The following is a 26016-nucleotide window of genomic DNA, read 5'->3' on the forward strand; positions in this document are numbered from 1 at the left end:
AGCAGATGGAGAAACTGTGGCTGCTTCTAGGTGAGGTTACCATGGCCTGTGTGGGCAGTGAGAATGGATCTGAGTGACAGCATGCGGGTTCTGCCTGTTGAAGCCCAGGGCGGAGGCTCAACCCAGAGTATAATGCTGTGGAAAGGCACTGCGGGCTTATCTTTTTGCATGGGAAGCAAACAAACAAACAACAACATGCTGCTGGCTAACTTTCTACTTGGCAAGACATCCCGGTGAAAACCGGGCAGCTGAAACATTTGCCTGACGGTCTGTAGCAGGCTTTCAACCTGAACCCAGGAAGTGCTAAGCCGTCGCCAGGCCATGGTGGTGCTCCCGCATGTCGGTGGAACCACGGCGGTGGGTCTGATGATTCAGTGATTGGTGCTGATGCTGTGGAGTGAGGTGTCCTGAATCCGGTCCACCGATTGTATATGCTCCAGCATGGATTCACTCAGCCCTCGAACTGTCTGATGCTCTCCCCGAGCCAGGTGGGGACCAGACAGGCTGTGTCTCATGGGGCTCGGGATTAGCTTGCAGGTAGTAGATACAGATTGTCACCAAATAAAACAACCCATTATTCTGAGTACCTAGTCCAGTATTCTCCATCAAAAGAGGCACGTCCCAGTGACCAAAAAGTGTGTATTCTTCAGCTTTCTTTTTCTTGGATTTTCAAGACAAGGTTTCTCCGTAGCTTTGGTTCCTGTCCTGGAACTAGCTCTTGTAGACCAGGCTGGCCTCAAACTCACAGAGATCCACCTGCCTCTGCCTCCCAAGTGCTGGGATTAAAGGCGTGCGCCACCACCGCCCGGCTTCTTCAGCTTTCTTATCTCTGTGATAAACATGCCTTATCTTGGCTCACGGTTCTGGAGGACATAGCTCTTGGTCATTTGGTCCCTTGTGCTTGGGCAGAGCATCACAGTGGTGAGGATGTGGTAGAGGAGAGCAGTTCACCAGGAAGGGGAGAAAGGGGAATGCCAACACTTGGCTAGTCTTCTGTTTCCCCCCTTTTAATCCGTCTTGGCCCCTAGCCTGTCCACCTTTAGGGTGGGCGTCCCTCAGGGCCACCCCCAGAGGTGTGTCTCACCAGCCTCCCAGGTGATTCTAAATTGAGCTCGTTGATAGCAAAGGTGAGTTATCATGTTCCCTGATGCTTGCTCTGGCTCTGTGGTCGACCAATTCTACAGGCCAGAACTAGATTTATCTTTCCCTGAACTCTTCCCTTTCTGTACAGTGGGGCTGATTCTAACAGGTCACGAGGGATATGACAAATACATGCTAACAATGTCTGCATTGCCCACTTCAAGGGTGCTAATTTCAGTTGGTGAGCTTCAGGAGCAGGAGACTGCCTTGCAAGCCTCCTTTTGCACTTTCATTAAAATATACATATATTGAGAGTGTCCTTGTAGTGGGGCCTTTTTTTAGCATCTCCTGAGGGAAACTTTAAGTGACAAAAATGAGGCCAGGCAAAATGAACTGGGTCAGGTCTCACAGGGACACTCCCCTTTCTGGAGCAAACATATGTGGAGGCTTCTCTTTGCTGGCACCGTGTGGCAATTAGAGTTGCTGACCACACAGCTCTGACAGCTTTGGGGAATAGACCTGCAGGCTTGGGGGGAGGCAAATCTGTTGATCTCTGTGGATCTCCGTGGTCCAAACTAATGAACTAGCGTCCTGTGGGTCCTCCATGGAGCTGTCCAGCCTCTGTGAGGAACAGGGAAGAGTATACTTGCTTGATGAGTGTGTGTGTGTGTGTGGGGGGGTGTGTGTGTGTGCGCGCGTGCGCACAAGATGGACGCACGTATGACAGGTCAGAAGACAGACTCTCAGGAGTCAGTTTTCTCCTTCCCTGATGGATCCAGCTCCAGCCATCGGGTTTGCTGGTAAATGCCTTTATCCCACTGAGCTGACTCACTGCCTCTGCCTTTAGTCCACTTTAAAATTGGAACAAAAACAAAGTTGCTTTCCAGTACAAAGGTTCCTTAAAAATTAAAAAAAAAAAAGGTGTTTATCCAAAAGAATTGAAGTTAGGACTCTCGTGTTCAGCAATATTCACAGCAGCCAAACCCGGGAACTAACCCTTACCCATCAGTTAAAAAGAAGGGCCATGCATATGATGGGATAGCATTCTGCCCCACAGAGGAAGGGAATCCTGTCATTTGTGACAGCCATAGATAAACCTGGAGTGAGGTAAAGCAGGCACGGAAGACACACACTGCGTCATTCCCTTTACAAAAGCTATTCAACTAGTTAAACCTACCGAAGCAAAGATTGTAACTTTGGTTGCCGGGGACTAGGGGACAGCCATTAACCAACAGGTGGAGATTGGGGACAGCCATTAACCAACAGGTGGAGATTGGGGACAGCCATTAACCAACAGGTGGGGACTGGGGACAGCCATTAACCAACAGGTGGAGATTGGGGACAGCCATTAACCAACAGGTGGAGATTGGGGACAGCCATTAACCAACAGGTGGAGATTGGGGACAGCCATTAACCAACAGGTGGGGATTGGGGACAGCCATTAACCAACAGGTGGGGACTGGGGGACAGCCACTAACCAACAGGTGGGGACTGGGGGACAGCCACTAACCAACAGGTGGGGACTGGGGGACAGCCACTAACTAACAGGTGGGGACTGGGGGACAGCCACTAACCAACAGGTAGGGACTGGGGGACAGCTATTAACCAACAGGTGGGGACTGGGGACAGCCATTAACCAACAGGTGGGGACTGGGGGACAGCCATTAACCAACAGGTGTAAAATCTCAGCCTGAGAGAAGAATGAGCCTGGAGGTGAAAAGGCTGTGCTGTGTACCTAAATATGCCCTGAGGCTACAGAGTCCACGTTAGATTCTCATATTAGATACTGGAAGGGCCTGGCTGGAGAGAGGGGTCAGAAGTCAAGAGCGTGGACTGCTCTCTCCCAGAGTACATGGGTTCAATTGCTAGCGTCCATAATGTGGTTCACAGCCACCATAATTCCCACACCCTTTTCAGGCCTCTGTAGGCACAAGGCATACACATGGTACACAGACAAATTCATGCAACTTGTGGGCACGTGTACACACACACACACACACACACACGCACACACACACTAAAACCTTGAAGTGGGAGATTTGTCTCTTACTGATTTTAGTTAACCCTCCATTCCTTTTATCTTCTTTTTGTGAGTTTTCTGAGACAAGGCTTCAAGTAGCCAAAGCTAGCCCGGAACTCCTGTGACTTTGCAGTCCACCCTCCCCTCCACCCCTGCCTTTGCCCCTGCTGGGTTGAAGGCATATACTACTCTATCTGGGCTCCTTTTTCTGCTTTCCCCCCTGAAGCCCTTCAAGTCCTTTGTTGGATAGACTCATTGTAACCGTGTCCCTCAGCTGGTGTCCTCTGTTTCTCCAGGATGGTTTTGTGTCTAGCTTGAGATTAAGACCCCCTGCAAATGTCTCGGTCTGTGCATGCCAGGAGCCAGAAGCCAGAACAGCAAACACTGGGCCTTTTGAGGCTCTGTGCTGTTAGTTACCTTTCACCCTGGTCAGAGGTCAGCGCCTCAACACTTGCCAGTATTGTTCACATGGCACTGATTTTGCGGGCATGAAAGCTGCGAAATTGAGGGTGTCGTAGAGAGTCAGGCCATGCTTCCAGAGAGCCATGGAGGTCAGACAATGTGTGCCAGGGTTTGATTCTTTGGGACAAGCTACAAAGAGGCCATTTTGCCAAGTTGTGAAGATGAAGCCAAAGTTGCAATGGAAACCCCAGCATGATAGAACCATGGGATGGCTGCAGACATGGAGTAGAGTTGACCCGAGTGAGGCTGTGTGTGCCGCAGGCAGCGGCACAGGAAAGGGAGGGCTACCCAAGCCCTTGGGAGCCCAGAGGATTCTACCACAAGCCTAAGATGCCTGGTACAACGCTGATAGTGAAGGGTGTCAGTTTTGCTTTAGCCTGATCGTTCCTGTTGTGTTCCTATCCTTCCCTTCGGGAGCAGGTCTGCTTGTCCTGCACCATTGGGCACTGGAGGGACGTAACCTGCATTTGATTTTTATAGGAGGTTGTGAACCTCAGATGAGTCTGTGAACCTCAGATGAGTCTGTGAACCTCAGATGAGTCTTGGACTTTTAAGCAATGTTGCAATTGCTAGGCCATCAGGACTTTTGAAGTTGGATTGAATGTGTTTTGTGTTATGGCAGTGAGCCTATGGGGAGAAGGGGAGGAATGCTATGGTTTAAAAGTAGTGTGTTTGGTTATCAAGTTGATGAGATAGAAGTGTGATGGTTAATATTGTCAACTGGAGAAGAATGAGGATCTCTCAAGAGACAAACCTCTGGGCACACCTGTGAGAGATTATTATGAGTAGGTTAGTTGAGAAGGAAAGGCTAACCCTAAAAGTGGGCAGTGCCGGTCAGTAGGCTGGGGTCCTGAATAAGAAGGAAAAGCAACAGGGCATGAGGACAGCCGTGTACCAGGAGACTGCTTGTGCGTTTCCCGGTGGCCTAGACCCAAATAATCGCATGGAAACTGTGTTAATTACAACACTGCTTGGCCAATAGCTTAGGCATATTTCTGGCTAACTCTTATGTCTTAAATTAACCCATTTCTATTAATCTATGTATCATCACAAGGCTGTGACTGACCAGTAAGGTTTTCTGGCATCTTTTTCCTTTGGCAGCTGCATGGCGTCTGCTTGACTCCACCTACTCTCTTTCTATATCTCTGTTCGGATTTCCCACCTGGTTTTACTCTGCTAAGCCATTGGCTGAAACAATAAAACAATAAAACCAAAACCAAAAAATTAAAACCAAAAAAATAAAACCAATAAAAGCAACACATATACAAAAGGACTTCCTACATAATTTCCCCTTTTCTTTCTAATTAAAAGAGAAAGGTTTTAACTTTAACATCATAAAATTACAAATAACAAAACTCTTCACAGGGATCATGAGCAATAGCCTGGCAGTATAGTCACTGCCTTGCTGGTCACTGGCACAAGATGTGGACGGTGGCCAGCTGGTGGGTGGCTCAGCTCCGGCTCAGGGGGATGCCTTACTATGTCTCACCTTGATGACGTCATCACCTATGATGTCTCACCTCGGAAATAAACCGCTAGCCACCCGAGTGCAAGAATCTGGAGATATGGAATGCAAACCCTGTGCTTTGGCTGTTTGTTTGTCACTGTGACTAGATATCCCGAAAAGCAGATGAAGGCAACTTGAAGGAGATAAAGTTCCTTTTGGTGTTCAGTCTGAGGGAGTCTTCACCCTGGGACAGTGTGGCGGCGGGCTGCGACACAGCTGGTCTCATGGCGTCTGTAGCCAGGAAGCAGAGGGAGATGGATGCTGTCGGCATTTGACTCTGGATACCGTCAAGTTTATAATCATTGTACGCCATCACTCCCCAAATAAATTCAGGGAGCCTGGTTTCTGACACAAATTACATGAGGGTCTTTAATATGAAAACTTGAGCTTGGACCACCCCTTTCCAGCACCCCAGCGTGGTGGGTGAGAAAAGTGCAGCAGTGAACCTGGGGAGAGGAGAACTTTTAAAGGGGAATGCTGTAATCGGGGAGTTCATGTCCTGTCGTTTTGGGTTTGGGTAAGGAGGGTTTAGGGTAAGGTGGTTTCTGAAACCATTGGTCAGTTTTTGGGCACGAAAACCTAACAAAGAGCCGTTAATAACTGACAAGGTATCTTCAGGATAGGATGCCTCCTAGGAACATCTGGACCTCATTAAATTTTATAGTCCTGCTCCCTAGCTCCTTAATGGGCCATTCTCAGGGTATCCGTTCAAATTCCACTATCGCAGCATATTTCCAGAGCTGAGATGCCCCCTCCCCCCCAACTCCGCTCATTACATGGCTTAAAACGAAGCCCTTTCTTTATTTTTTTTAAATCTATTTTATTTGCATTGGTGTTTTGCCTACATATATGTCTGTCTGAGGTTGTCAGATCTTGGAGTTACAGTCAGTTGTTAGTTGTCATGTGGGTGCTGGGTTTGCAAAGTTGAGTCCTCACAGTTACCATGTGCCTCACAGAATGGCAGCCCAAATGGGACACTTAGGAAGGAGCCGAAGAAGCTTTGAGGTAGCACAGAAGGTCTGTGTCCATTGCACATAGGCAGATCACTAAGTGTTACATTTTGAGCATGAGATATCCCACAAGCTTATGTCTGAACATGAACTTGATGACTCCAGAGAGTGGTACTATTTCTGGGAAACCATAGAAAATTTTGGAGATGGGACCTAACTAGAGGAAGCCGGTCACTGGATAAGGGACTTTGATGTCTTTATCAGGTCCCTGAGTCCCCTCCCTTTCCCTGCTTCCTGGCTGCTCAGTCACACCCTCCCCACAATGGTGGACCAACATTGAAACCATTGGCCAAAATGACTCCTTCCTTTTCAACTTGTTTATGCCAGGTGTTTAGCTATGGAGATGTAGAAATAGCAAGAATGGAAAACCAGTGTTAGAGAAGTGAGGGAGTGGGGCTCTTGTGACTAACCCTGAGCATGTGGGGGAGCTAAAGGAAGCCGAGAATGCTGCAAGCAGAGTTTAACAAATAACTGTTAGGGACGCAGAGCACCAAAGTACCAGAAAGGGGCAGTGATGGTCAAGTGAGAGAGGTGTCAGATGGCAGCGAGAATTTGATTGGAAATGGGACCTGAAGCCATCCATGTTTCATTCCCACATTCATATGTCTCGGCATGTCCTGAAACCCGAGTAAAGCTAAATTTATAATGGCTAATTAATTTGATGGAGGAAAACTCCAAGTCAGGATAGTCTTCAGTCTATAGCATGGCTATTGTCAGTTGATTTTAGCCAAGCTACAGTGAGAATCGGGATCAGAAAGCAGAATGGGAATGCAGGGAAAACAATCAGTTCATCCAGAAAAGGAGCACGTTTAGCTCAGACAAGGAAGGCTTGGTAGTTCAGGAGACTCATGTCATTGAAAAGAAATAAAGCATTTTGCATGGGGACAATCAGAAAGATGGCCTCGGAGTATCTCAGTGGTTGGCCAGACCCAACCTGTGGCTGGATTAAGAGCAACAAGGTTTTGTTTGTTTGTTTTTGTTTTCTTCGAGACAGGGTTTCTCTATAGCTTTGAAGCCTGTCCTGAAACTAGCTCTTGTAGACCAGGCTAGCCTTGAGCTCACAGAGATCTGCCTGTCTGTGCCTCCTGAGTGCTGGGATTAAAGGTGTGAGCCACCAACGCCTGGCACCATCATCAAGGTTTTAATTTATTTGCTTTGAGAGACGCAGAGCACCCTGTATATAGACACATAGGCATTTTCCTGTTTCCATCAAACATAGACACTCAGAGACTTAGACTGCTGTAGTCCTTGGGGACCTGCTTGGGCTAGCATCCTCCCCATGATACTGGTTACATAGGCATGCAGAACACAGAATTTACAGGGTCATGAAGGATCCCACCAGAATGCCAAAAGAAGGCATGGGAGGCTGGTTGGAGCATGCAGGGTCATGTTCCCTGTAAGCATCCTTGAGAAGGATGACGCTGTCAGTGTAATGCCACAGTGGAGAATCCAAGATGTGGAGATGCCAGAAATGGATCCTCAGGAAAGCTGCAGTCAATGAACAGAATCAGGCAAAGAGGCCATGGGAAATACAAGCAGCAAGGTGGCAAGGCGGTGGCTCCCCAAGCCTGCTGGTGCTTACTTCATGCCACCAAATACTGCGGACTCCACATGGAGCCACAGGATGTTATGTCTGCCCTGCTGGGTTTTGGTCTTGCTTTGTTCTCAGTCCTATTTTTCTGTGTCTAATTTTACCCCTTGGAACGAGGATGCTTTCTCTGCACAGGTTGTCTTGGCTAAGAGTTTGCCTTGCATCTCAGAGAAGACTGAACTTAGACTTTTGAACACTGTAGGAGAATTGGAGAAGGCTTAAATGCATTCTGCATTGCAAGATGCCCGTGAACCTTTGGGAATTGGGGTGGAACATTGTGGTTTAAATATGAAATGGCCTCCCCACAGGCTTATGTTTTGAATGCTTGGTCCCCAGCTGATGGTACTATTTGGGAGGTCATGTTTAACTGGAAGAAGTAGGTTATTAGGGGCACGCCTTGAAGAAGGGAGCAGATCCCTAGATCCAAGCCCTTTCTCTGCTTTCTGGACACCGCAATGTGAATGTCCTCCTCTCTGATACCATCTTCCATGATGGACTGACAGCTCAACATGAATGACCAACATGCAGTTTTCTTCCATCAACTTTATCTTGGCTGCCCTGATAACGCCAAGAGAAGTCACTAATACACTAACCTCAGGTGGTCGCCATGCCGCATTGGCTGTTACAGGCTCGGGAGTTCCGACAGCTGCTGTCCTCACAGGGTCACTGCTGATGGTTGTTCGGCTTTGAGTCACCAAAGGGCACATAGTAGGTGATGGCCACAGTAGGTTGTCTCACAGTTATGACACCTGCTGATACTTTGCCTCTGTTTGCTCTGAATTTATTAGATGGCAAACTGAAGCCTCGACACCAGCTCCATTAAAGGTACACAGCCCCTCATCGTGAGTGTCCCTGAGCATTCTGACGTGACTGGGTGGCCATGCCATGGCCTGCGGGAGCGAGGCCATGGCAGCTGCCCATAAGAGTGATGGCTCTAGGCTGTTTCACACCTCCATGAACCCTCAGCCAAAGGAAGGGAATTGCTAAAAGGCTGGCAGGTCCCAGCAGGCTGTGGAGCATCATTTCACTGTCCAGACTAAGAAAACAAACTATCCTTTTTCATTATACATACCAATCCAAGTTCCCACTCCCTCCCCTCACCCCACTCCCCCAGCCCACCCCTATCCACTCCTCAGTGATGGTAAGGCACATTGCTTTGGTGAAGGTCCAAGGCCCTCCCTACTATATTTAGACTGAGAAAGGTATCCATCCATAGAGAATAGGTTCCCAAAAAGCCAGTACAAGCAGTAGGGATAAATCCTGGTGCCACTGCCAGTGGCCCCTCAGTCTGCCCCAGCCATGCAACTGTCAGTCACATTCAGAGGGACTAGTTTGGTCCTATGCTTGTTCCTCACCTGTTTGGCTAGAGTTGGTGAGCTCCCATTAGCTCAGGTAAGCTATTTTAGTGGGTGAACCCATCATGGTCTTGATCTCTTTGCTCATTCTCACTCCTCCCACTCTTCAACTAGACTTTGGGAGCTCAGTCCAGTGCTCCGATGCCGGTCTCTGCTTCTTTTCCATCAGTTGCTGAATGAAGGTTCTTTGGTGATATTTAAGATGGTGATATTTAAGATATCCATCAATCTGACTACAGGGCAAGACCAGTTTGGGCACCCCCTCCTCTATTGCTTAGGATCTTAACTGGGTTCATACTTGTGGATTCCTGGGGATATCTCTAGAGCCAGGTTTCTTGCTAACCCCATAATGGCTCCCTCAATCAAGATATCCCTTTCCTTGCTCTCATCTCTGTCCTTCCTCCATCTTGACTATCCTGTTCCCTCATGGTCTCCTCTCCCCTTCTCTTCTCTTCTCCTCTTCCCTTTCCACCCTCCATTCTCCCCCAATCTCCATGCTCCCAATTTTGTCAGGCAATCTTGTCTATTTCGACTTTCCAGGTGTATCTATGTTTTTCTTAGGGTTCACCTTGTTACTTAGCTTCTCTAGGATCATGAACTATAGGCTCAGTATCTGTTGTTTATAGCTGGTATTCACTTATGAGTGAGTACATACCATATTCATCTTTTGGGTCTGGGTTACCTCACTCAGGATGGTGTTTTCTAGTTCCATCCATTTGCATGCAAATTTCAAGATGTTATTGTTTTTTAACTGCTGAATAGTACTCTAATGTGTAAATTGCCATATTTTCTTTATCCATTCTTTGGTTGAGGGACATCTAGGTTGTTTCCAGGTTCTGACGATTACAAATAATGCCGGTATGAACATAGTTGAGCAAATGTCTTTATAGTATGATTGGGCATCTTTTGGGTATATGTCCAAGAGTGGTATTGCTAGATCCTGCGGTAGGTTGATTCCCAATTTTATGAGAACCCACCATACTGATTTCCAAAGTGGTTGTACAAGTTTGCATTCCCACCAGCAATGGATGAGTGTTCTCCTTACTCCACATCCTCTCCAGCATAAACTATTGTAGTAGGAGGCTGCTTGTTTGTTCCCAACTGCTCAGACCCGAAATAATCACACAGAAACTCTATTATTTAAATCACTGCTTGGCCAATTACTTAATCATATTGCTATCTAGCTCTTACATCTAGAATTAACCTATTTCCATTCTTTTATATTTTACCATGAGGTTTGTGGGCTACTGGCAAGGTCCAGCGTGTCTGTCTCCGTAGGCAGCTCCATGGCTTCTCCCGCACTCTGCTTTCTTTCTCCCAGCATTCAGTTTAGTTTTCCTTCCTAGCTAAGTTATGCCTTGCTATAGGCCAAGGCAGTTTTCTTTATTCATTAACCAATATAAACAAAGCATAGAGAGAAGGACCTTCCACACCAAGTTATCATTGGTGTGTTTGATCTTAGCCAGTCTGACTGGTGTAAAAATGGTATCTCAGAGTTGTTTTGATTTGCATTTCCCTGATGGCTAAGGATGTCGAGCATTTCCTTAAGTGTCTTTCAGCCATTTGAGATTCTTCTGTTGCGAATTCTCTGTTTAGTTCTGTACCCCAACTTTTAATTGGGTTATTTGGTATTTTGATGTCTAATTTCTTGAGCTCTTTATATATTTTGGAGATCAACCCTTTATCTGATGTGGGGTTGGTGATTCAGTAGGCTGCTCTTTTTGTCTTATTGACTGTGTCCTTTGCTTTACAGAAGCTTCTCAGTTTCAGGAGGTCCCATTTATTTATTGTTGCTCTCAGTGTCTATGCTACTGTCAACCAGGATTTTTCAAAAATGTATTTGTTGGGGCTGGAGAGATGGCTCAGTGGTTAAGAGCATTGCCTGTTCTTCCAAAGGTCCTGAGTTCAATTCCCAGCAACCACATGGTGGCTCACAACCATCTGTAATGAGGTCTGGCGCCCTCTTCTGGCCTGCAAGCATACATACGGACAGAATATTGTATACATAGTAAATAAATAAATATAAAAAAATGTATTTGTTGTTTAATTGTCAGAGGCAGAGTCTCATGTAGCTCAGGATGGTCCCAAACTCACGGGGTAACCTAGACGTGCTTTGAAATGGTCAAACCTCCTGTCCAGGCCTCCCAAATGCTGGGATTACAGCTCTGTGACAACACACCCAGTTGTCAACCACAATCCTTTAGACTTTTAAAAATTACATTTATTTACTGTGTGTGCTTCTCTCTTTGTGTATGTGTCTGTCTTTCTCTCTGTGTCTCTCTCTGTGCGTGTGTCTGTCTCTGTCTTTCTCTTTCTTTGTGTATGTCCTCTGTGGAACTCATGGGGGTCAGACGACGGTTTGCGGGAGTTGGTTCTCTCCTTCCATCATGTAGGTCTTGGAAATTGAACTCAGCTCTTCAGGCTTAGCAGCAGGAACCTTCATCCATGAGACATATTAACGGCTTTCAACCAGACTTTTTAGGAAGAAACAAAGCATTTTATAAACACCATGAGCAGGAGCACCCCTCCAGACAGCGATCTGAGTTTGAGGATGTGTTCCTGAATTCTAGGCTCCTTGCAGAACTGCACTAGAAGCCACTGAAATGAAAACAAAACAAATGTAATTAACAGGGTAAAAATAAACCCTTGCTGCTGGCACAGAGTGGATTGAACATGATCCATCTAGAGGGAAGAGGAAGAATAGAGCTGGATCCCAAGGCCAGGAATTCCTCTGGGTTGCAAGACTCTGAGAGGCCCTGAGCCCCAGATTTATACAGCCCACTACATGAGTTCCAAATAGTACAAATAAAATAGAAACTGAAAAATTGAAGACCTTGAATTTTTTTTTTTAAAAAAAGTATTTATTATGAGTAAAGTCTCTGTTTATTTGAATGCCTCAGACACTAGAAAAGCTAATCTGCTCTATTTTCACTTTCTCAGATATTCTTGTTATTTTAAATTTTAAAACATACTAGCATAATTATTTATGCAGAATGATGAGTTTCATTGTGGATTCTCATTATGTATGTAATTTAATCTGATCATAGTCACTCCGTTGCCCCTCCTGTCCCCTCCTCTGGCCCACGCCCCTCCTCTTCTCACCCAGACCCCTTTACTTTCATGTCTGCTTTTGTTTGTGTTGGTGGTGCCAGGAGTTTTGTTAGAGCTGCTTACGTGGGAGATGAGGGCTTGTTTTTAGGAGTGTCCGTAACTCACCAAGCCCAGGACAACAGCGTTGTGACAAGGTTACCACCCAAGTGCCAGGCTTCATTTGAACTTCAACAGTCTATCCAGTCTTGTCTTTCCTCTATTTTGTAATGCAATTCTGAATTCTACACTGTATTAGTGATTCTCTATGTCCAGGTACTAGTCAGGGTTCTCTGGAGGAACGGGACTGATAACCTATGAATATGTAATACAAAGGAAAGATTTATGAGATTGGCTTATATGCAGTTTGGTCTGCATAGCCCAACATTGTCTGTCTGTACACCAGAAAGACTGCGGCCCCCACAGAACGAGATGTCTCAGTAGTCCTGACTTGGTGCTGCAGGCCTGGAGGGTCCCTGGAGAGTTCATGTTGGAAGGCTGAAGAAGCTGGGTGTGGATGTCAGTAGAGAATGGCAGCTGCAGTAGCAGCAACAGCATAGATGCACTCACCAGCAGGGTGTAAAGGAGGGCAGGCAAAAGCAGCTCTGGTTTACCCTCAACTATTTTTATATCTGGGCTGCCAAGGGAAGGGTCTGCTCATTCTGGGGGAGCCTACCCCTATTAATCCTTTCAGGAAATACCTTCACAGACCCACCCAGAGGTGTGTGCTATTTGGCAAGCTTAACAATCACAGTCTGTAATTGTGTTTATGCTTCTTCTGATAAATATATTACCTCTCACCCGTTTATTCCTACAGTTCTTTGCTTGAACCTGCACAGACTGCTGTGGTCTGTACTATGCCCAGTGGATAACTTACAGTGCAATCCTGATATCACAAACTGGCCTGGCTTCTTCCATCTCCACTATGCATGAGGCACTTTTGTTTGCTGTGTTTCCACAGAAACCTCTCTCTTTTCTGATATTGGGTCCAGGACTCACTGTTTTGACTTTTGGGTATAAGGAGTCTAACTCCTTATTGTGTCTGCCTGTTTACATTAGGCCTTTCCCTGTTTCTCTGCCGTCTCTGCTCCCCAGCTCCCCTGCTCCCCTTCCCCTCCTCCCCTGCTCTCCTGCTCCCCTTCCCTCCTCCCCTCCTCTCCTGCTCCCCTTCCCCTCCTCCCCTGCTCTCCTGCTCCCCTTCCCCTCCTCCCCTGCTCCCCTTCCCCTCCTCCCCTGCTCTCCTGCTCCCCTTCCCCTCCTCCCCTCCTCCCCTTCCCCTCCTCTCCTCCTCTCCTGCTCCCCTTCCCCTCCTCCCCTGCTCTCCTTCCCCTCCTCCCCTCCTCCCCTCCTCTCCTGCTCCCCTGCTTCCCTCTTCTGCTCCCCTGCTCCCCTCCTCTCCTGCTCCCCTCTTCTGCTCCCCGTTCCCCTACTCCTCTGTCCCCCTACTCCTCTGTTCCCCTCTCCTGTTTCTGCTCTCCTGCATTGTGATGCTGGGGCCTTTCCAGGTCTCTGAAAGCCTTGTGAATTATCCTGGTCTTCCAAGTTTGGCTTATCCAAAAACAGTCTGCCTAGCATGGTGCTGTTGGTTAGTCACTATAACATTTAACACCCAATCTCCATCCTAAAATTAAATTCATGATGTGAGGCTTGCGACAGACACCCCCAGCACTGCCAAGTCTGCGCACGGAGCACCTTTCCTCTCGTGCCAGCATGGGAGCTGGGCCTGGCTTCAGCTCCGCGCAGTCAAGTTCTCTAAGGGGCGTGGCCAAAGCAGAGCGAGTCAGAAAGGTAAAGCAGTCTTCAGATAGGGGATTGATTTGTTGGGTATTGTGATGGCTGTTCTAATGTCAACTTGGCACAATGTAGGGTTACCTGAAGAAGGGCTCTGGAAATTTCTGTGAAATATCATCTTAATTGCATTAATTGCTGTGGAAAATAATTATGTTAGTTACAGCAGGCAGCATCGTTCACTGGGCTTTCAGTAGTGTGCATCTGTTTGTCTATTGCTTTCTGCTTTCTGATGTGGATGTGAAGTGATCAGCTGGTTCAGACCCATCCCGCCCTAACTTTCCCATCATGATGGACGGTACCTTGAACCCTGAGCCAAAATAAGCCTTAAATTATTTCATCAGGGTGTTTTTATCAGTGACACAGAAAAGACTAAGATGGAAGCTGGTACTGGAAGCGAGGCTGTTTCTGTATGAACCTGACCTCTGGCTTTTGGGCCTTTAGGAATGTTTTGTAGGAGGAATGTGGAAGACCTTGAACCATTGGTCTAGGAGAGCTGCTGAATGCTGTCAGCACAGCTTGATGGACCGTTCTATCGGAGCTTAGAAGACAAGAGTGCTGAGAGAAACATGGATGGAGGTTTCAGAGAATTAACGAGGGACCATAAACGTATTTTTGCCAAGAGTCTGCTTTTATTCTGTCATGTTTTGAGAAGCTGAAGTGAAATAAACCAACAAACAATGACTTTAGGACAGGAGAGCATTGGTGCTGGAGCTGATGTCGTCCATGCTGTTAAAGACCTGAATTGTGAGAACCTTCTTGTGCTGCACAAGGGGAGGGGGACAGGGAAGGTGTCTGGGGCAAAACTCCACCAGGTGCGTCTAAGTTCATTTAAATCAAGACAGCCTAAGCTACTCCTCGGAAGCAACTGCCTAAGAAAGTGTCTCCCAGCGTCAACACACTTAGACTGATACAGTTGTGGTTCAGGGTGGCCACATCCTGAGCTGATGGAGAGCTTGTCAGCAGCATCCATGTGGTTGCTGGTTATGAAGGAATGGAGGATGCAAGATTGAGGGGGATTGTGGAGAGCTGCAGAGGCCAGGGACTCTGCAGCAGGGTTGGTGCCTTGCAGAAAGCCCCTGAGGGTCGTAGGACATTTGCCAAGGAAAACTGCTGGCATAGGCTGGACCCCCCCACCCCGCCACGGCCTCCGATAGAATCTATGTGTGTCGTGGGCAGCAGAGCTGGAAGGGTAGTACTTCGGAGACTTCTGGAGCTCTGTTGATTACATTATGAGCCAAAATAACCTTTTCCCTTAAGCAGGCAAAGAACAAGAGCTTCCTTCTTCCATGTCCTTTATATAGGACTAGAATCTGGGCCGCTGGAAGGTCTGGCCCAGATTAAAGGTGGATTTTTTCACCTCAAAATATCTGGATTAAGTGTGGGTCTTTCTACTTCTGATGATTTAGTTAAGAAAAATCTGTCACAGGTGTACCCAGCCACTTGGGTTTTAGTTGGCTCCAGATGTAGTCAAGATGACAGACCACCAGAATTCTGGGCACACCAGTAAATTGCCAAGTGAATTCATCCCCATGGCAGTAGTAGACACTTGCCAACTGTTCTTCCCTCTGTAACAGCCGAGATCTGGGGTTCTCATGGAGTCCAAGGGAGTGAGTTAAAGTGAATTCATTCACGACAGTTAGATCTCGGCTTTTAGACACAGGCCCAGCTGGAGATAATACAGACTTTTGTCCCCACTACTTCTCCTCTGGTGCTGTGAGCTCCCCAGTTTCGTCACTGACATGAGGTGGCATCACGTTAGCCTTGTCATTGCCTTGAGCAACAGTGATAGCGTCTTTGCTCTGTGGCTTTCTTGGTGAAACAGAATGACTGTCTCGAGGACAGCACCATTCCAGGGTTACTTCAAAGCAGAAGGTACCCTCGGGTCCTCCCCTTTGAGCTCCGGACCTCCAGTCTCTGCTCTAGTGGCAACATCTCCTTCTTTGCTTCCAAGATTTAGTGGGAAGATCCTGGCCTGAAGCCGCAGACCTGTTCCTCCTGTTGGGGGTCTCCATTTCCTAGGGTCACAGCTCGAGGGCTCAGAGCACAGTCGGCATGCCACCTTACAGCCCTTCCACCTCTCCGCACAGTAGGCAGACAGGCCTGAGTCCTCTTTGACCCACCCAAACAGGTCGTCCCCAAAAGGCATTCTTTTCCGCTAGTGATCTCAGGGCGTGTCCCAGCTCTGGGGGCGGAGATTTCTTTAAGAGTTTCTTCTGTCTGGCAGTTTTGGGTTCGGGAGCCTCACCTCAGACCTTCTCTTGAATCCCACAGAAACCAGGGTGAAATGGCCCACACCTGCCGTGGAACCATCAACCTGGCCTCTGCACACATCGACACAGAGGACTCTTGTGGAATCTTGCTATGCAATGGGGCAAGGACCTACCACCTCAAGGCCGGCTCCGAGGTGGACCGGCAGCAGTGGATCACCGTCCTGGAGCTGGCCAAGGCCAAGGCTATCCGCGTGATGAAAACTCAGTCAGGTAGTGCCCACGCAGCACAGGGTGTGTGTGTGACTGGTGCCATGGTGTCCCACCAGAGGAAGTGGGAATCAAAAGCATTTGGGAACAGCAGTGACCAGAAAACCCAAGGGAATCTGGTCCAGTTCAGAAGGTCCAAGGCCTGCGTGTGCCCTTCCCACTTGGTCGGGTGTACCCTCCACAGTGAGGGCGGGGCTCTTCCAAGGTGTTTGTGGGTGGCTGACCTGGGCACAGACATGTTTCCAGTGCCAGGGGCTATGCATACCTTCTTTGGAATAAGACTGATTTTGAGGACTTTAATAAATGCTTCAGATATTGTAGTAATCCAGGCCCGGAAGCAGCAGTATTGGGTGGGGGTCCAGGAGGGTGTACCTGTGCCTCAGACTCGATTTCCCCAGTGACCACATTGTGAGCACTGAGGAAGGTTTCCCATCCTAGCTTGGCCAGGCAAGACATCAACTCCGATGGTCCAGTCTTCTTAGATTGATTTTTGTTTTTAGAGAAAGGCTTTCTCTGTAAACAATCCTGGTTATCCTGGAACTCACTCAGTAGACCAGGTTGGCCTTGAACTTACAGAGATCTGCCTGCCCCTGCCTCCTGAGTGCTGGGATTAAAGACAAACACCACCACCACCACCCAGCTAATTTTTAAATATGCGCTACCGGATATGATTTATAAGCTCATAGCTCTAAAATCCCGTGAGGAAAACCCATATTGGATGCCTGCCCCCAGTTGCCTACCTTGGTCTCTCACTGGAGGCCACCAGAGGTGCCAGAGGTGGTGACTTTGCACACGTGCTCCAGGAGGTACTTGTCTAAAGTGCAACACTCCACTGCCTTTCCCTGTTTAGCTGTTTATCCTAAATGTGTCCCTGTTAGTACATAAAAGCGTTGCCTTGGTTTTTGCAGTATGTTTTTTCACTGTATGGAGCACATGCAGACCTGGAACCACGTGTTCCTCCTCTGGGAGCCACTTAAATACCCTGGGGGAGTGGTGCTGACTCCCCCCCCCCACACACACACACAGAGGGATGAGGACCTGGCAATCTGAGATTTGGAGTCCAGACCAATGCAACTCTCAGGCCAGGGGGCTGGGATGGGGGGCTGGGATGGGGGGCTGGGATGGGGGGCTGGGATGGGGGGCTGGGATGGGTGCCAGGGGCTGTGGCTATGCTCCCGACTCAACATAAAGGACAATTTGCAGGTTCACCTTGTGGGTTCCCAGGAGGGAAGAACTCAGCTAAAGTCCCATTAGCTGCTGAACCTAAGAGGACAGTCCCATTCAAACCAGCACATTCCACTCCCTGGACCCACAGACGTGTAGCCATATTGTACTGCAAAATTTGCTTAATTCATCTTCGAAAGTCCCCATAGTTTTTCACAGTCTCCATACTGTTTAAAAGTCTGAAGTCCAGAATCTCTCCGAGACTCAAGGCAAGCTCTCAATTGGAACTTCCTGTAAAATCCAAAAAGCACATTACATTACACGCTTTCAACGCGCAGTGCCAAAGAATATACGTTATCGTTCCAGATGGGAAGAATGGGGACACAGTGAGGAAATGCCAAGCCAAAGTTAGGGTTTCTATTGCAGCCATGAAACACCATGACCCAAAGCCAAGTTGGGGAGGAAAGGATTGATTGGACTTACCCTACCAGATCATAGTCCCTCATCAGAGGAAGTTAGAACAGGAACTCAAGCTGGGCTGGAACCAGGAGCTGAAGCAAAGGCCACGAACGGGAGCTACTCACTGACCTGCTTCTCTTGGCTTGTTCAGCCCACCTTCTTATAGAACCCGGGATCATATGCAGCCAGCGAAGGCACCACCCACCATGAGCTGGTCCCTCCTGCATTGATCGCTGAGAAAATGCCTTCAGCTGAGCTCCTTTCTCTCTGATGACTCTAGCTTGCATTAAGTTGAAACATAAAACCAGCCAGTACCCAAACTGTACCAAAACTCAGCAAGGCAAATCCCAAATCCTCTAGCTCCATGTCTGATGTCAGGGGCTTAGATGGCTCTGCTTGTTAGGATCCAGGCATTATGTTTTCCTGGCCTGGCCTCTGGCAGGATGTACCCAGGCTGTACCCTGACCAGCCTAATCTGTACACACACACTCTTAAAGGCCCCTTTAAGAGACAAGCTCCACCCCCTCTTCCCTGCTGTTTTTCTGAAGAGGCAGGTCTCTATCTTTTCCCCTCCCCTCTTCTCTTCTCTCTTTTCTCTCTCTCTCTCTCTCTCTCTCTCTCTCTCTCTCTCTCTCTCTCTCTCTCTCTCTCTCTCTTTCTTCCCTCCCTCTCCTTACCCTCTCAATAAACTCCACACTCAAGTTCTCTCTGCATGGCATATTCTGTCACCCATTGTGGTTTGGGCCCAACTGCAAAGGTCCCTCTTTCGCTGTTCTTAACACTGCCCCTACAGCATTGCTTCTCTCCCAGGCTGGTTCCACTCCCTCTGTGCAGCTCTCCTCGGCAGACATCCGGCAGCACTGCCACCTCTAACATCTTGGGGTCTCCAGCGCAGTCCAGGCTTCCCTTCCACAGCTTCACACAGTGGCCCCTCCAGGCTTTCGTGTATGGACTCCTGGTGCACACCTGCCCTCAGTGGCTCTCCCTAACCACAGAGGAAGATCCCATAACCCCTTGCTCCTGTATCTTTCACGACTCCAAAGCTAGACTCACATGGCCAGTGCTGCCAAGCCAGCTGTGTGCTTGGTGAGGAGCCTGCCCTTCTCCTTGAGTTACATTTGAATAAGGTTTGATTTGTGGAAATGGTTTTTAGGACCAGATAATTCCTGAGGCCTTTTCTTTTCACGAGTGGAAGCTTAGCTGGGTGGGGTCTTACCCTGAGGGCAGCACTCCCTTCGTCTTGTGTGGGTCAGGCCTCCCCTCACCTCCTTCAGTACAAGCCTTGGCTCCAACATTCAATTTCCTGCTGTTCCTTTTCTCCTCAAACTACACTTTGTATTTGTTTTGGCCTGTTATCATTTTAGGTTTGCTTAAGAGTTATCACTAATAATCACGTGACTGAGCCAGTTTTAGGCTGTCTTGACCGCTCCACTATCAACACAGTCTGTCTCAAACTCACCAGCTTAGCCACAGGCATATTCTTAAAACAAAGACAAAAAGTCACATCCTCTGCCAAAATCTCTTGAGAATGGTCTTTAGCCCAGCGGCTACTATTGCTCCTCTCTGAAGCCTCCTGAGCGGGGCCTCCGTTGTCCACCTTGCTCCCAGCACTGCCATCTTCCAAGCCCCTACTACTGGCCCATTAACATCCTGCTTACAGCGTTCAACTGCTCTCCCTATTCTCCAAAAACAGCATGGCCAGGCCTGTCATGGCAAAACCCCACTCCCTCACACAACTTCTGCCTTGGTTATTTTTTTTATTGCTGTGGAAAGACACCACGACCAAGGCAGCCTATAGAAGAAACAGTTTACTGGGAGCTCCTGGTTCAGAGGGTGAGTCCATGACCATCATGGCAGAGAGTGTGGCAGCAGCAGGCACGCATGGTGCCAGAGCCGTGACTGAGAGCTTACATCTGATCCACAGGCACAAGATGGAGAGAGAGAAAGCAGACTGGGAATGAGGTGGGCTTTTGAAACCTCAAAGCCAATCCCACAGTGACACACCTCCTCAACAAGGCCACACCTCCCAGTCCTTCTCCAGTCCAACAGCTGGGGACCAAGCATTCAAGTATATGAGCCTATGGGGGGGGGGTGGTCTCATTCAGACCACCGCAAAGGGAAACTGGAACAAACTTTGAGACGGATGGAGATGAGAACACAGCATAAAAACATTCATGGGGTACAGCAAGAGCAGCTCTCAGAAGTTTCTGCTGTAGAAACACACATTGGAGAGCTGGCTGTGAAAAGGAGACTCAACAAATAGGAAGAACAGACCACAGTCACTAAGGCCAGACAGAAATGGAACCATCTTGTTAGCTCAGCCTGCCCCTGAGAGTGCTGGTCAGACCCCATCACAGGAAGGAATCAGGCCACGCCCCTCTGCTCTCTTTCCTCGAGATTGACTTTACGTCAGCTCCTCTTCCATACCAACTTTGGCCCTTGTCTTATTTCTAACAGTTATTGCTACTGACCTTGCAGAAATAAAGAGAACTATATATAGTTGGATAACCTAGACGAGATGAAATGGGGAAATGTCTAAGCAAGATCACTGTGACTAACTGCAAAAATCTTAACATTTGCAAAGAAGTGTGGCATGGGAATCAGATCTCACAGTAAAGGAAACCCAAGACCAGATGGCAGTGCTGGGGAATTCTACCAAGAACTTAAGGAAGCATGCACACCAGTCCTATCAAAAAAAAAAAAAAAAAAAGAAACCAAATAAGAAGAAATAATTCTTATTCTGCAAAGCCAGCCGTGACACCGAAGTCCACCAAACTCCACAAGAAAAGAAAACTTGGCCCGTCATCCTATACGAGCACAGATGTAAACAACATTCAACAGTGACTTGTAAAGGATTGTGCTCCATAATCAAGTAAGATTTATTCCACAAATTCAAGGAGGTTCAAAAGAAAGGCAGTCCATGTCATATACCAGTTTGACTGACGAGGGCTGCACAGTCATCTCAAGCAACACAAGGAAAGGAGTTGACGGATACCCACCACTCTTCCACCGTAAAATCTCAGTAAGGGCTGGAGAGAAGGCTCGGTGGTTAAAGCCCTGACTGCTCTTCCAGAGGACCTGGGTTTGACTCACAGCCATTGATAACTCCAGTTCCATGGACTCTAATACCTTTCTCTGGCCCCCATTCACTAGGCATGTATGTGGTGCACACACATACTCCCGAGCACAGAGAACCTGTGCACTTAATATCCATGGTGAGCTTGGAAACTAGCACTGAGCATAGCAGAGGGGTTAGAGCTCGACCAAGGGTCTATTGTCGGCCCGTGTTCCATGGCACCCTCAGCAGATCTCCTAACCTCTTCGTGGGGAAGCGCTGAGGCGAGGTTTCTCTCTGCCTGGTGCCATGGGAAAGGTGATCGTGAGTTCTGGGCCAGTTTGGACTATATAGTGACACACACTCTCTTAAACACTGATGAAGAAAAACAGAAGTCAGGACGTGTGGATGAGGGCAGATGAGGGCACAGACCCGTTTCTGTGCTACAGAGGGAATCAGGGCTGAGGACAGTGAAGCTGGTTTCGGCTGAGCTTGAGAAACAAAGCAGAGCACCCGAGATGTGTGGGCCTGGACACAGAGAGGTTGTAGCTGAGAGCTGAGCCTTGTGGTGGGCCCAGTGGCCTTGTCAGGGCTTGATACTGTCCTTCTGGCGAGCTTTTTGTTTCTTCAACTTCCCCCTTCCCATGTTAGGTGGCATGCTATTGGTAGCACAGGCAGATCCCTTGGATTGGGGCGTGTCCAACACTGGCTAAGCACCTTGATCTCTCAGTGCCTGTTTCCTCATCTTTGAAATAGACAGTCGGTCAGGGTTTACCCCAAGTCCCCACCCACAGCCATAGGGCCCTGGTTAAACCAGGTATTTCTGGCATCTAGTTCCCTTGTCTTGCTCAGCTTCTGAAAGGATTATTTGACAATATGCAGAAAGTGGCACACTGTGGGTACAACGAGATTCATTCCTGGGAGCTGTGCTGTTGAGTAGTGTGCCCTACCCTTCACATGCCATTCTGCTCACAGCCAGCGGCAGGTAGTGTGACAGAGCCGCTCCACTGGAGACCAGGTTCTGGTGCCTGTCCCATCTACCTGCTGCCTGTCCCCCTGAATCACGGCACCAGCCCTAGATGAACTCTGTGATCACATCTCCCAAGGAGACTGTCGTGTTGGGCTATGAAGGGTCTCCCTCCCAAAGGCTCATGAATTGGGTTCCCCAGTTGGTGGTCCTATTTAGCGAGGGTCTGGAAACTTCAGGAGGTGGGATTTTTCTGGGGGGAGGAAGTCACTGGCAATGAGCACTTGGGGGAACCCTGCGCCTGGCACCTTCCTGTTCCTTTCCTTGCTTCCAATCGGCCATGAGTTGACGAAACCCCTCTTCCTCAAGCCTTCATCACTATGATGCTCTGTCCAAGTTCAGGAGACCAAACAGCCATGGGCCAACTGCAAGAAAATCAGCTAATACAGACATATCACTGGTGCAGGGGCTCAGCCAGGGCCGTCCTAGCAGACATGGAACACTCCTTGAGGAAGTGCGGGTGTCAGTCAGGGAGCAGCTGGCTGATGGGGAGAGTGGGTTTCTCTGCCGGCTCTGTCCATCTGTGGGTCTTCCCCAGTCAGGACCAGCTGTTGGAGTAGGACTGGCCTGGAGACCCACACTACCGTGACACCCAGACACCTCTGCGTACTCTGGAAGCAACTGTCCACTTGGGCACCTGAAATTTACCCCTATGGACTTCTCCATTTTATGATTGTGCCGACTCCAGCTGCACATAGGTTGGAGGCAGACCCAGTCTCTGCTGTGCGGTCATCTGATGATGTGCGAAGTCCCAGCTGACCGCCTCACCCTGACCACCTGCTCAGCGCTCTCACACTTTAACCACGATCTCCGCAGGAATGAGCACAGACCCACCCCGAGCCACCTGGCACAGTGGACGTGTGGTGCTCCCCTGGGGATCACGGCAGGGGTGGGAGCAAAGGGCTGTAGATCTGATCAGGAACCAGGGGATCAAGGGCCGTTGAGAGACACCAGCGTGACCAGAATCTAGGACTCCGACCTTTGGCTAGGAGAATGACGGGCAGAACAGTTGGGCAAGTTTAGTGGTGAGAGCCCAGAAGTCACTGTTCATCCCAGGCAGCCCTGTTTTCAGTGGGCATTCCCTCTTCTAGAACCCCTGCCAATGTGACCTCTTTCTCCTGGATTCTTACATCTGATTGTTTGAGTACAGGTTGAAAGGTGGGTTGGAATAATGGCTACTCCTCGGCTGTACTGGGGAAAGGCGGGTGTGCCTGGGCTGTACTGGGGATAGGCGGGTGTGCCTGGGCTGTACTGGGGAAAGGCGGGTGTGCTTGGGCTGTACTGGGGAAAGGCGGGGGTGCCTGGGCTGTACTGGGGATAGGCGAGTGTGCCTGTAGCCTGCGTGCGGACTTGTTACATCAGGCTTTGGAAGCAGTGGGGCAGCTGGTACTGGAATAGCTCATGACCCAATGGTCCTTCCTCCTGTGTCTATTCCTTCTGCTTTGCTTGATGGTGGCTCTGATGACCTCTTCCCCTTGTTGCTGATGGCGGCTCTGATGGCCCCTTCCGCCTGTTTCTGATGGTGACTCTGATGGCCCCTTCCCCTTGTTGCTGGTGGTGACTCTGATGGCCCCTTCCCCTTGTTGCTGATGGTGACTCTGATGGCCCCTTCCCCCTGTTTCTGATGGTAACTCTGATGACCCCTTCCGCCTGTTTCTGATGGTGGCTCTGATGGCCCCTTCCCCTTGTTGCTGATGGTGGCTCTGATGGCCCCTTCCCCTGTGTATTTGGGGGTGCAGGGAATACTTTCTCTGGTGTAGAGCTGGTCCTCATTTGTTCACAAAGACCATGTCACGATTACTAAGAAATCAGAAGCTCACAGTGCTCGCAAAGCAAAACTGAACCAATCCTGCTACACGAGGGAAAGCGAGTGAATTTTCTTTCAATGTGTTTGCGAATTCACAGAGAATGTTGAGGTGAGCCACTCACGGTGCAGACTTTGCAAGAGGGTCTGAGAGGCCAGGACTCCGGGCGCTCTTGGCATTCCCTTTCCCTCCCGACAGCCCTGTGGCACGTGTGGGAAGTGCTTTCTCTCCACACTCACATGGAGTCGCTCAGAGCCAAAATGTTCCACATACGCTCACGTTCACACGTCATTCAGACAACCTCCCTCCGTGTCCTTTTGTGTTCGGGGGGGCTAAGCCTGAAGTGGGGGCTGAGGTCAGAAAATCACTGTCTAGGGAGAGGTGTGCAGATGGACTCCAGTGAGCCCCGTAAAGGAAGAAGAGAGTTGTACTTCAGGTGGAGTAAGAAACCAGGGGAACAGGGACCCTGGTGTGTGGCACTGTTTGAGGGAAGACACAAGCAGACATCTCCTGGCTTCAGATACGGAAGCCATGACAGACCAAAGGACGGATACCACTGAAGTCCACCTGGATGGACCCATGGGTGTTATTGATTGGGGTTCCTTACAGTATGGGTGAGGGGCTACTTACAGGAGCAGAAATGACTCAGAGGCAGCTGCATCACCTAAGCCCATCCTGCACGAGTGACAGCTCACGGAGCTGGGCCCTGAGCCCACTGCTCAGCTGCAGGAGGCTCCGCAGATAAGAGTGTCCTTTGCAGCTCTGGGAAGCAGGACTGGTCTCTGCTTCTGTCAGTTGCCTGGTCTGGTCTGAGCTTCTTCCAGGAAGCTGGGCTGGTCTCTGTTTCTGCTAGTTGGCTGGTCTGGTCTGAGCCTCTTCTAGGCAGCCCAGTTGGTCTGAGAGAGCTCTCAGCTGTCCCTCCAGCATATACCTGAGAGGGGAGGGGGCCTAGTGTATGTGCTCTGTTTCAGGCACAGTCTGAAACGTTTGAGTTGTGTACCTCCTGAGTTTAAGGATCTTTTCTGCAGGGTGGAAGGTTTTTTTTTCTGGGAGGAAATTTCAAACCCCCTGTTCCAGAAGAACCCTTGGGATAGAGCTAGCCATGGCCTGAGCAGAGAGGCTCAGGCAGTCTCTTCCCTGAGGAAGATAGAGTGTTGGGAGGAATTGGATGACTGGGCACTGCAGTAGGGTGAGCGTGGATGAGACAGGGTGAGGGGCCTTCCACAAGGGAAGAGCTGTATGTCAGGCTACAGACAGCATGGCCCACTCCATCTAAGGCAGTGGTTTTTCTGAAGCCTCAAATATCGCATCTGAGGGAATTCTGCCTCCTTTACTGCAAAACTAGGGCCTTCTTATAGATTGTGGTGTTAATCTTTTTTCATTCACAAAATGATAGTGTGTATTCCACTTGATTCTGATGGAGGAATAAAAGTTTGGCAATTCATTTGGGGTCTGTTTTAGCAGAGTGTCCAGTGTGTCCAAGTCTGGACTCCTTGGGGAGTGGTCCCCTGCATGTGTGTTGTTGCTACTGAGAGTAATTGTCCCTGTGGCATGTTACCTGACAGAATGCCCTGAGGGAGGGGACCTATTTTGACTCATGACTTCACAGGGATTTCTGTTCACGGTGGCAGGGAAGGAGTCCAGTGAGCTGGCTCAGTCTATGGCAGCACGTAGCAGGCGATCTTCATATGTGGTTATCCAGGAGACAGAGAGGAAGACTGGCACTGTGGGCAGGCAGAACCTCCCAAGTCTCTTTTCTAGTGACCTACTTCAGCTACCCAGGTTCTGTCTCCTAAAAGCTCCCATCTGAGCATCCTAAACATGAACCTCTGGGGACCATTCCAGTTCAGACAATAACTATGACAGAGTGTGGTAACCTTGACAGAGTGTGGTGTGGCGCCGCGCAGGGGAAGGTCATGCTGTGTTTGTTCTGGGCCTCTCTGGAGAGAGCTTTCTCCTTCCTCTCAGTGTGGCCTCTGGGAAAGGGACCCACGGCGCTGGGCCCACTCATTTCCCTCCTCTTGGCCCGAGAACACAACTGACCCTGTGCTGTTTGGCTCCGCCTCCAGGTTATCTTTGGGGAGACAGTCTTTACACTCTGCTCAGTCTTCTTAAACCACAGGCCG

The 26016-nt window shown here is 49.0% G+C and overlaps 1 protein-coding gene across 3 annotated transcripts in view; it reads left to right on the top strand.

The window, feature by feature from the left end:
- Osbp2 (oxysterol binding protein 2) overlaps nt 1-26016 on the top strand; it is a 151280-nt gene that overhangs the window by 21164 nt on the left and 104100 nt on the right. For 2 of the 3 annotated variants that reach the window (XM_057772339.1, XM_057772340.1), the window contains exon 2: nt 16175-16383. The exons of the other annotated variant lie outside the window; for it this stretch is intronic. In XM_057772339.1, the coding sequence (XP_057628322.1) occupies nt 16175-16383 (209 nt within the window). The remainder of the gene's footprint in view (nt 1-16174; nt 16384-26016) is intronic. 3 annotated transcript variants of the gene reach the window in all.

This window comes from Chionomys nivalis, chromosome 6 (assembly GCF_950005125.1).
Source record: "Chionomys nivalis chromosome 6, mChiNiv1.1, whole genome shotgun sequence".
Classification (NCBI taxonomy): Eukaryota; Metazoa; Chordata; class Mammalia; order Rodentia; family Cricetidae; genus Chionomys; species Chionomys nivalis.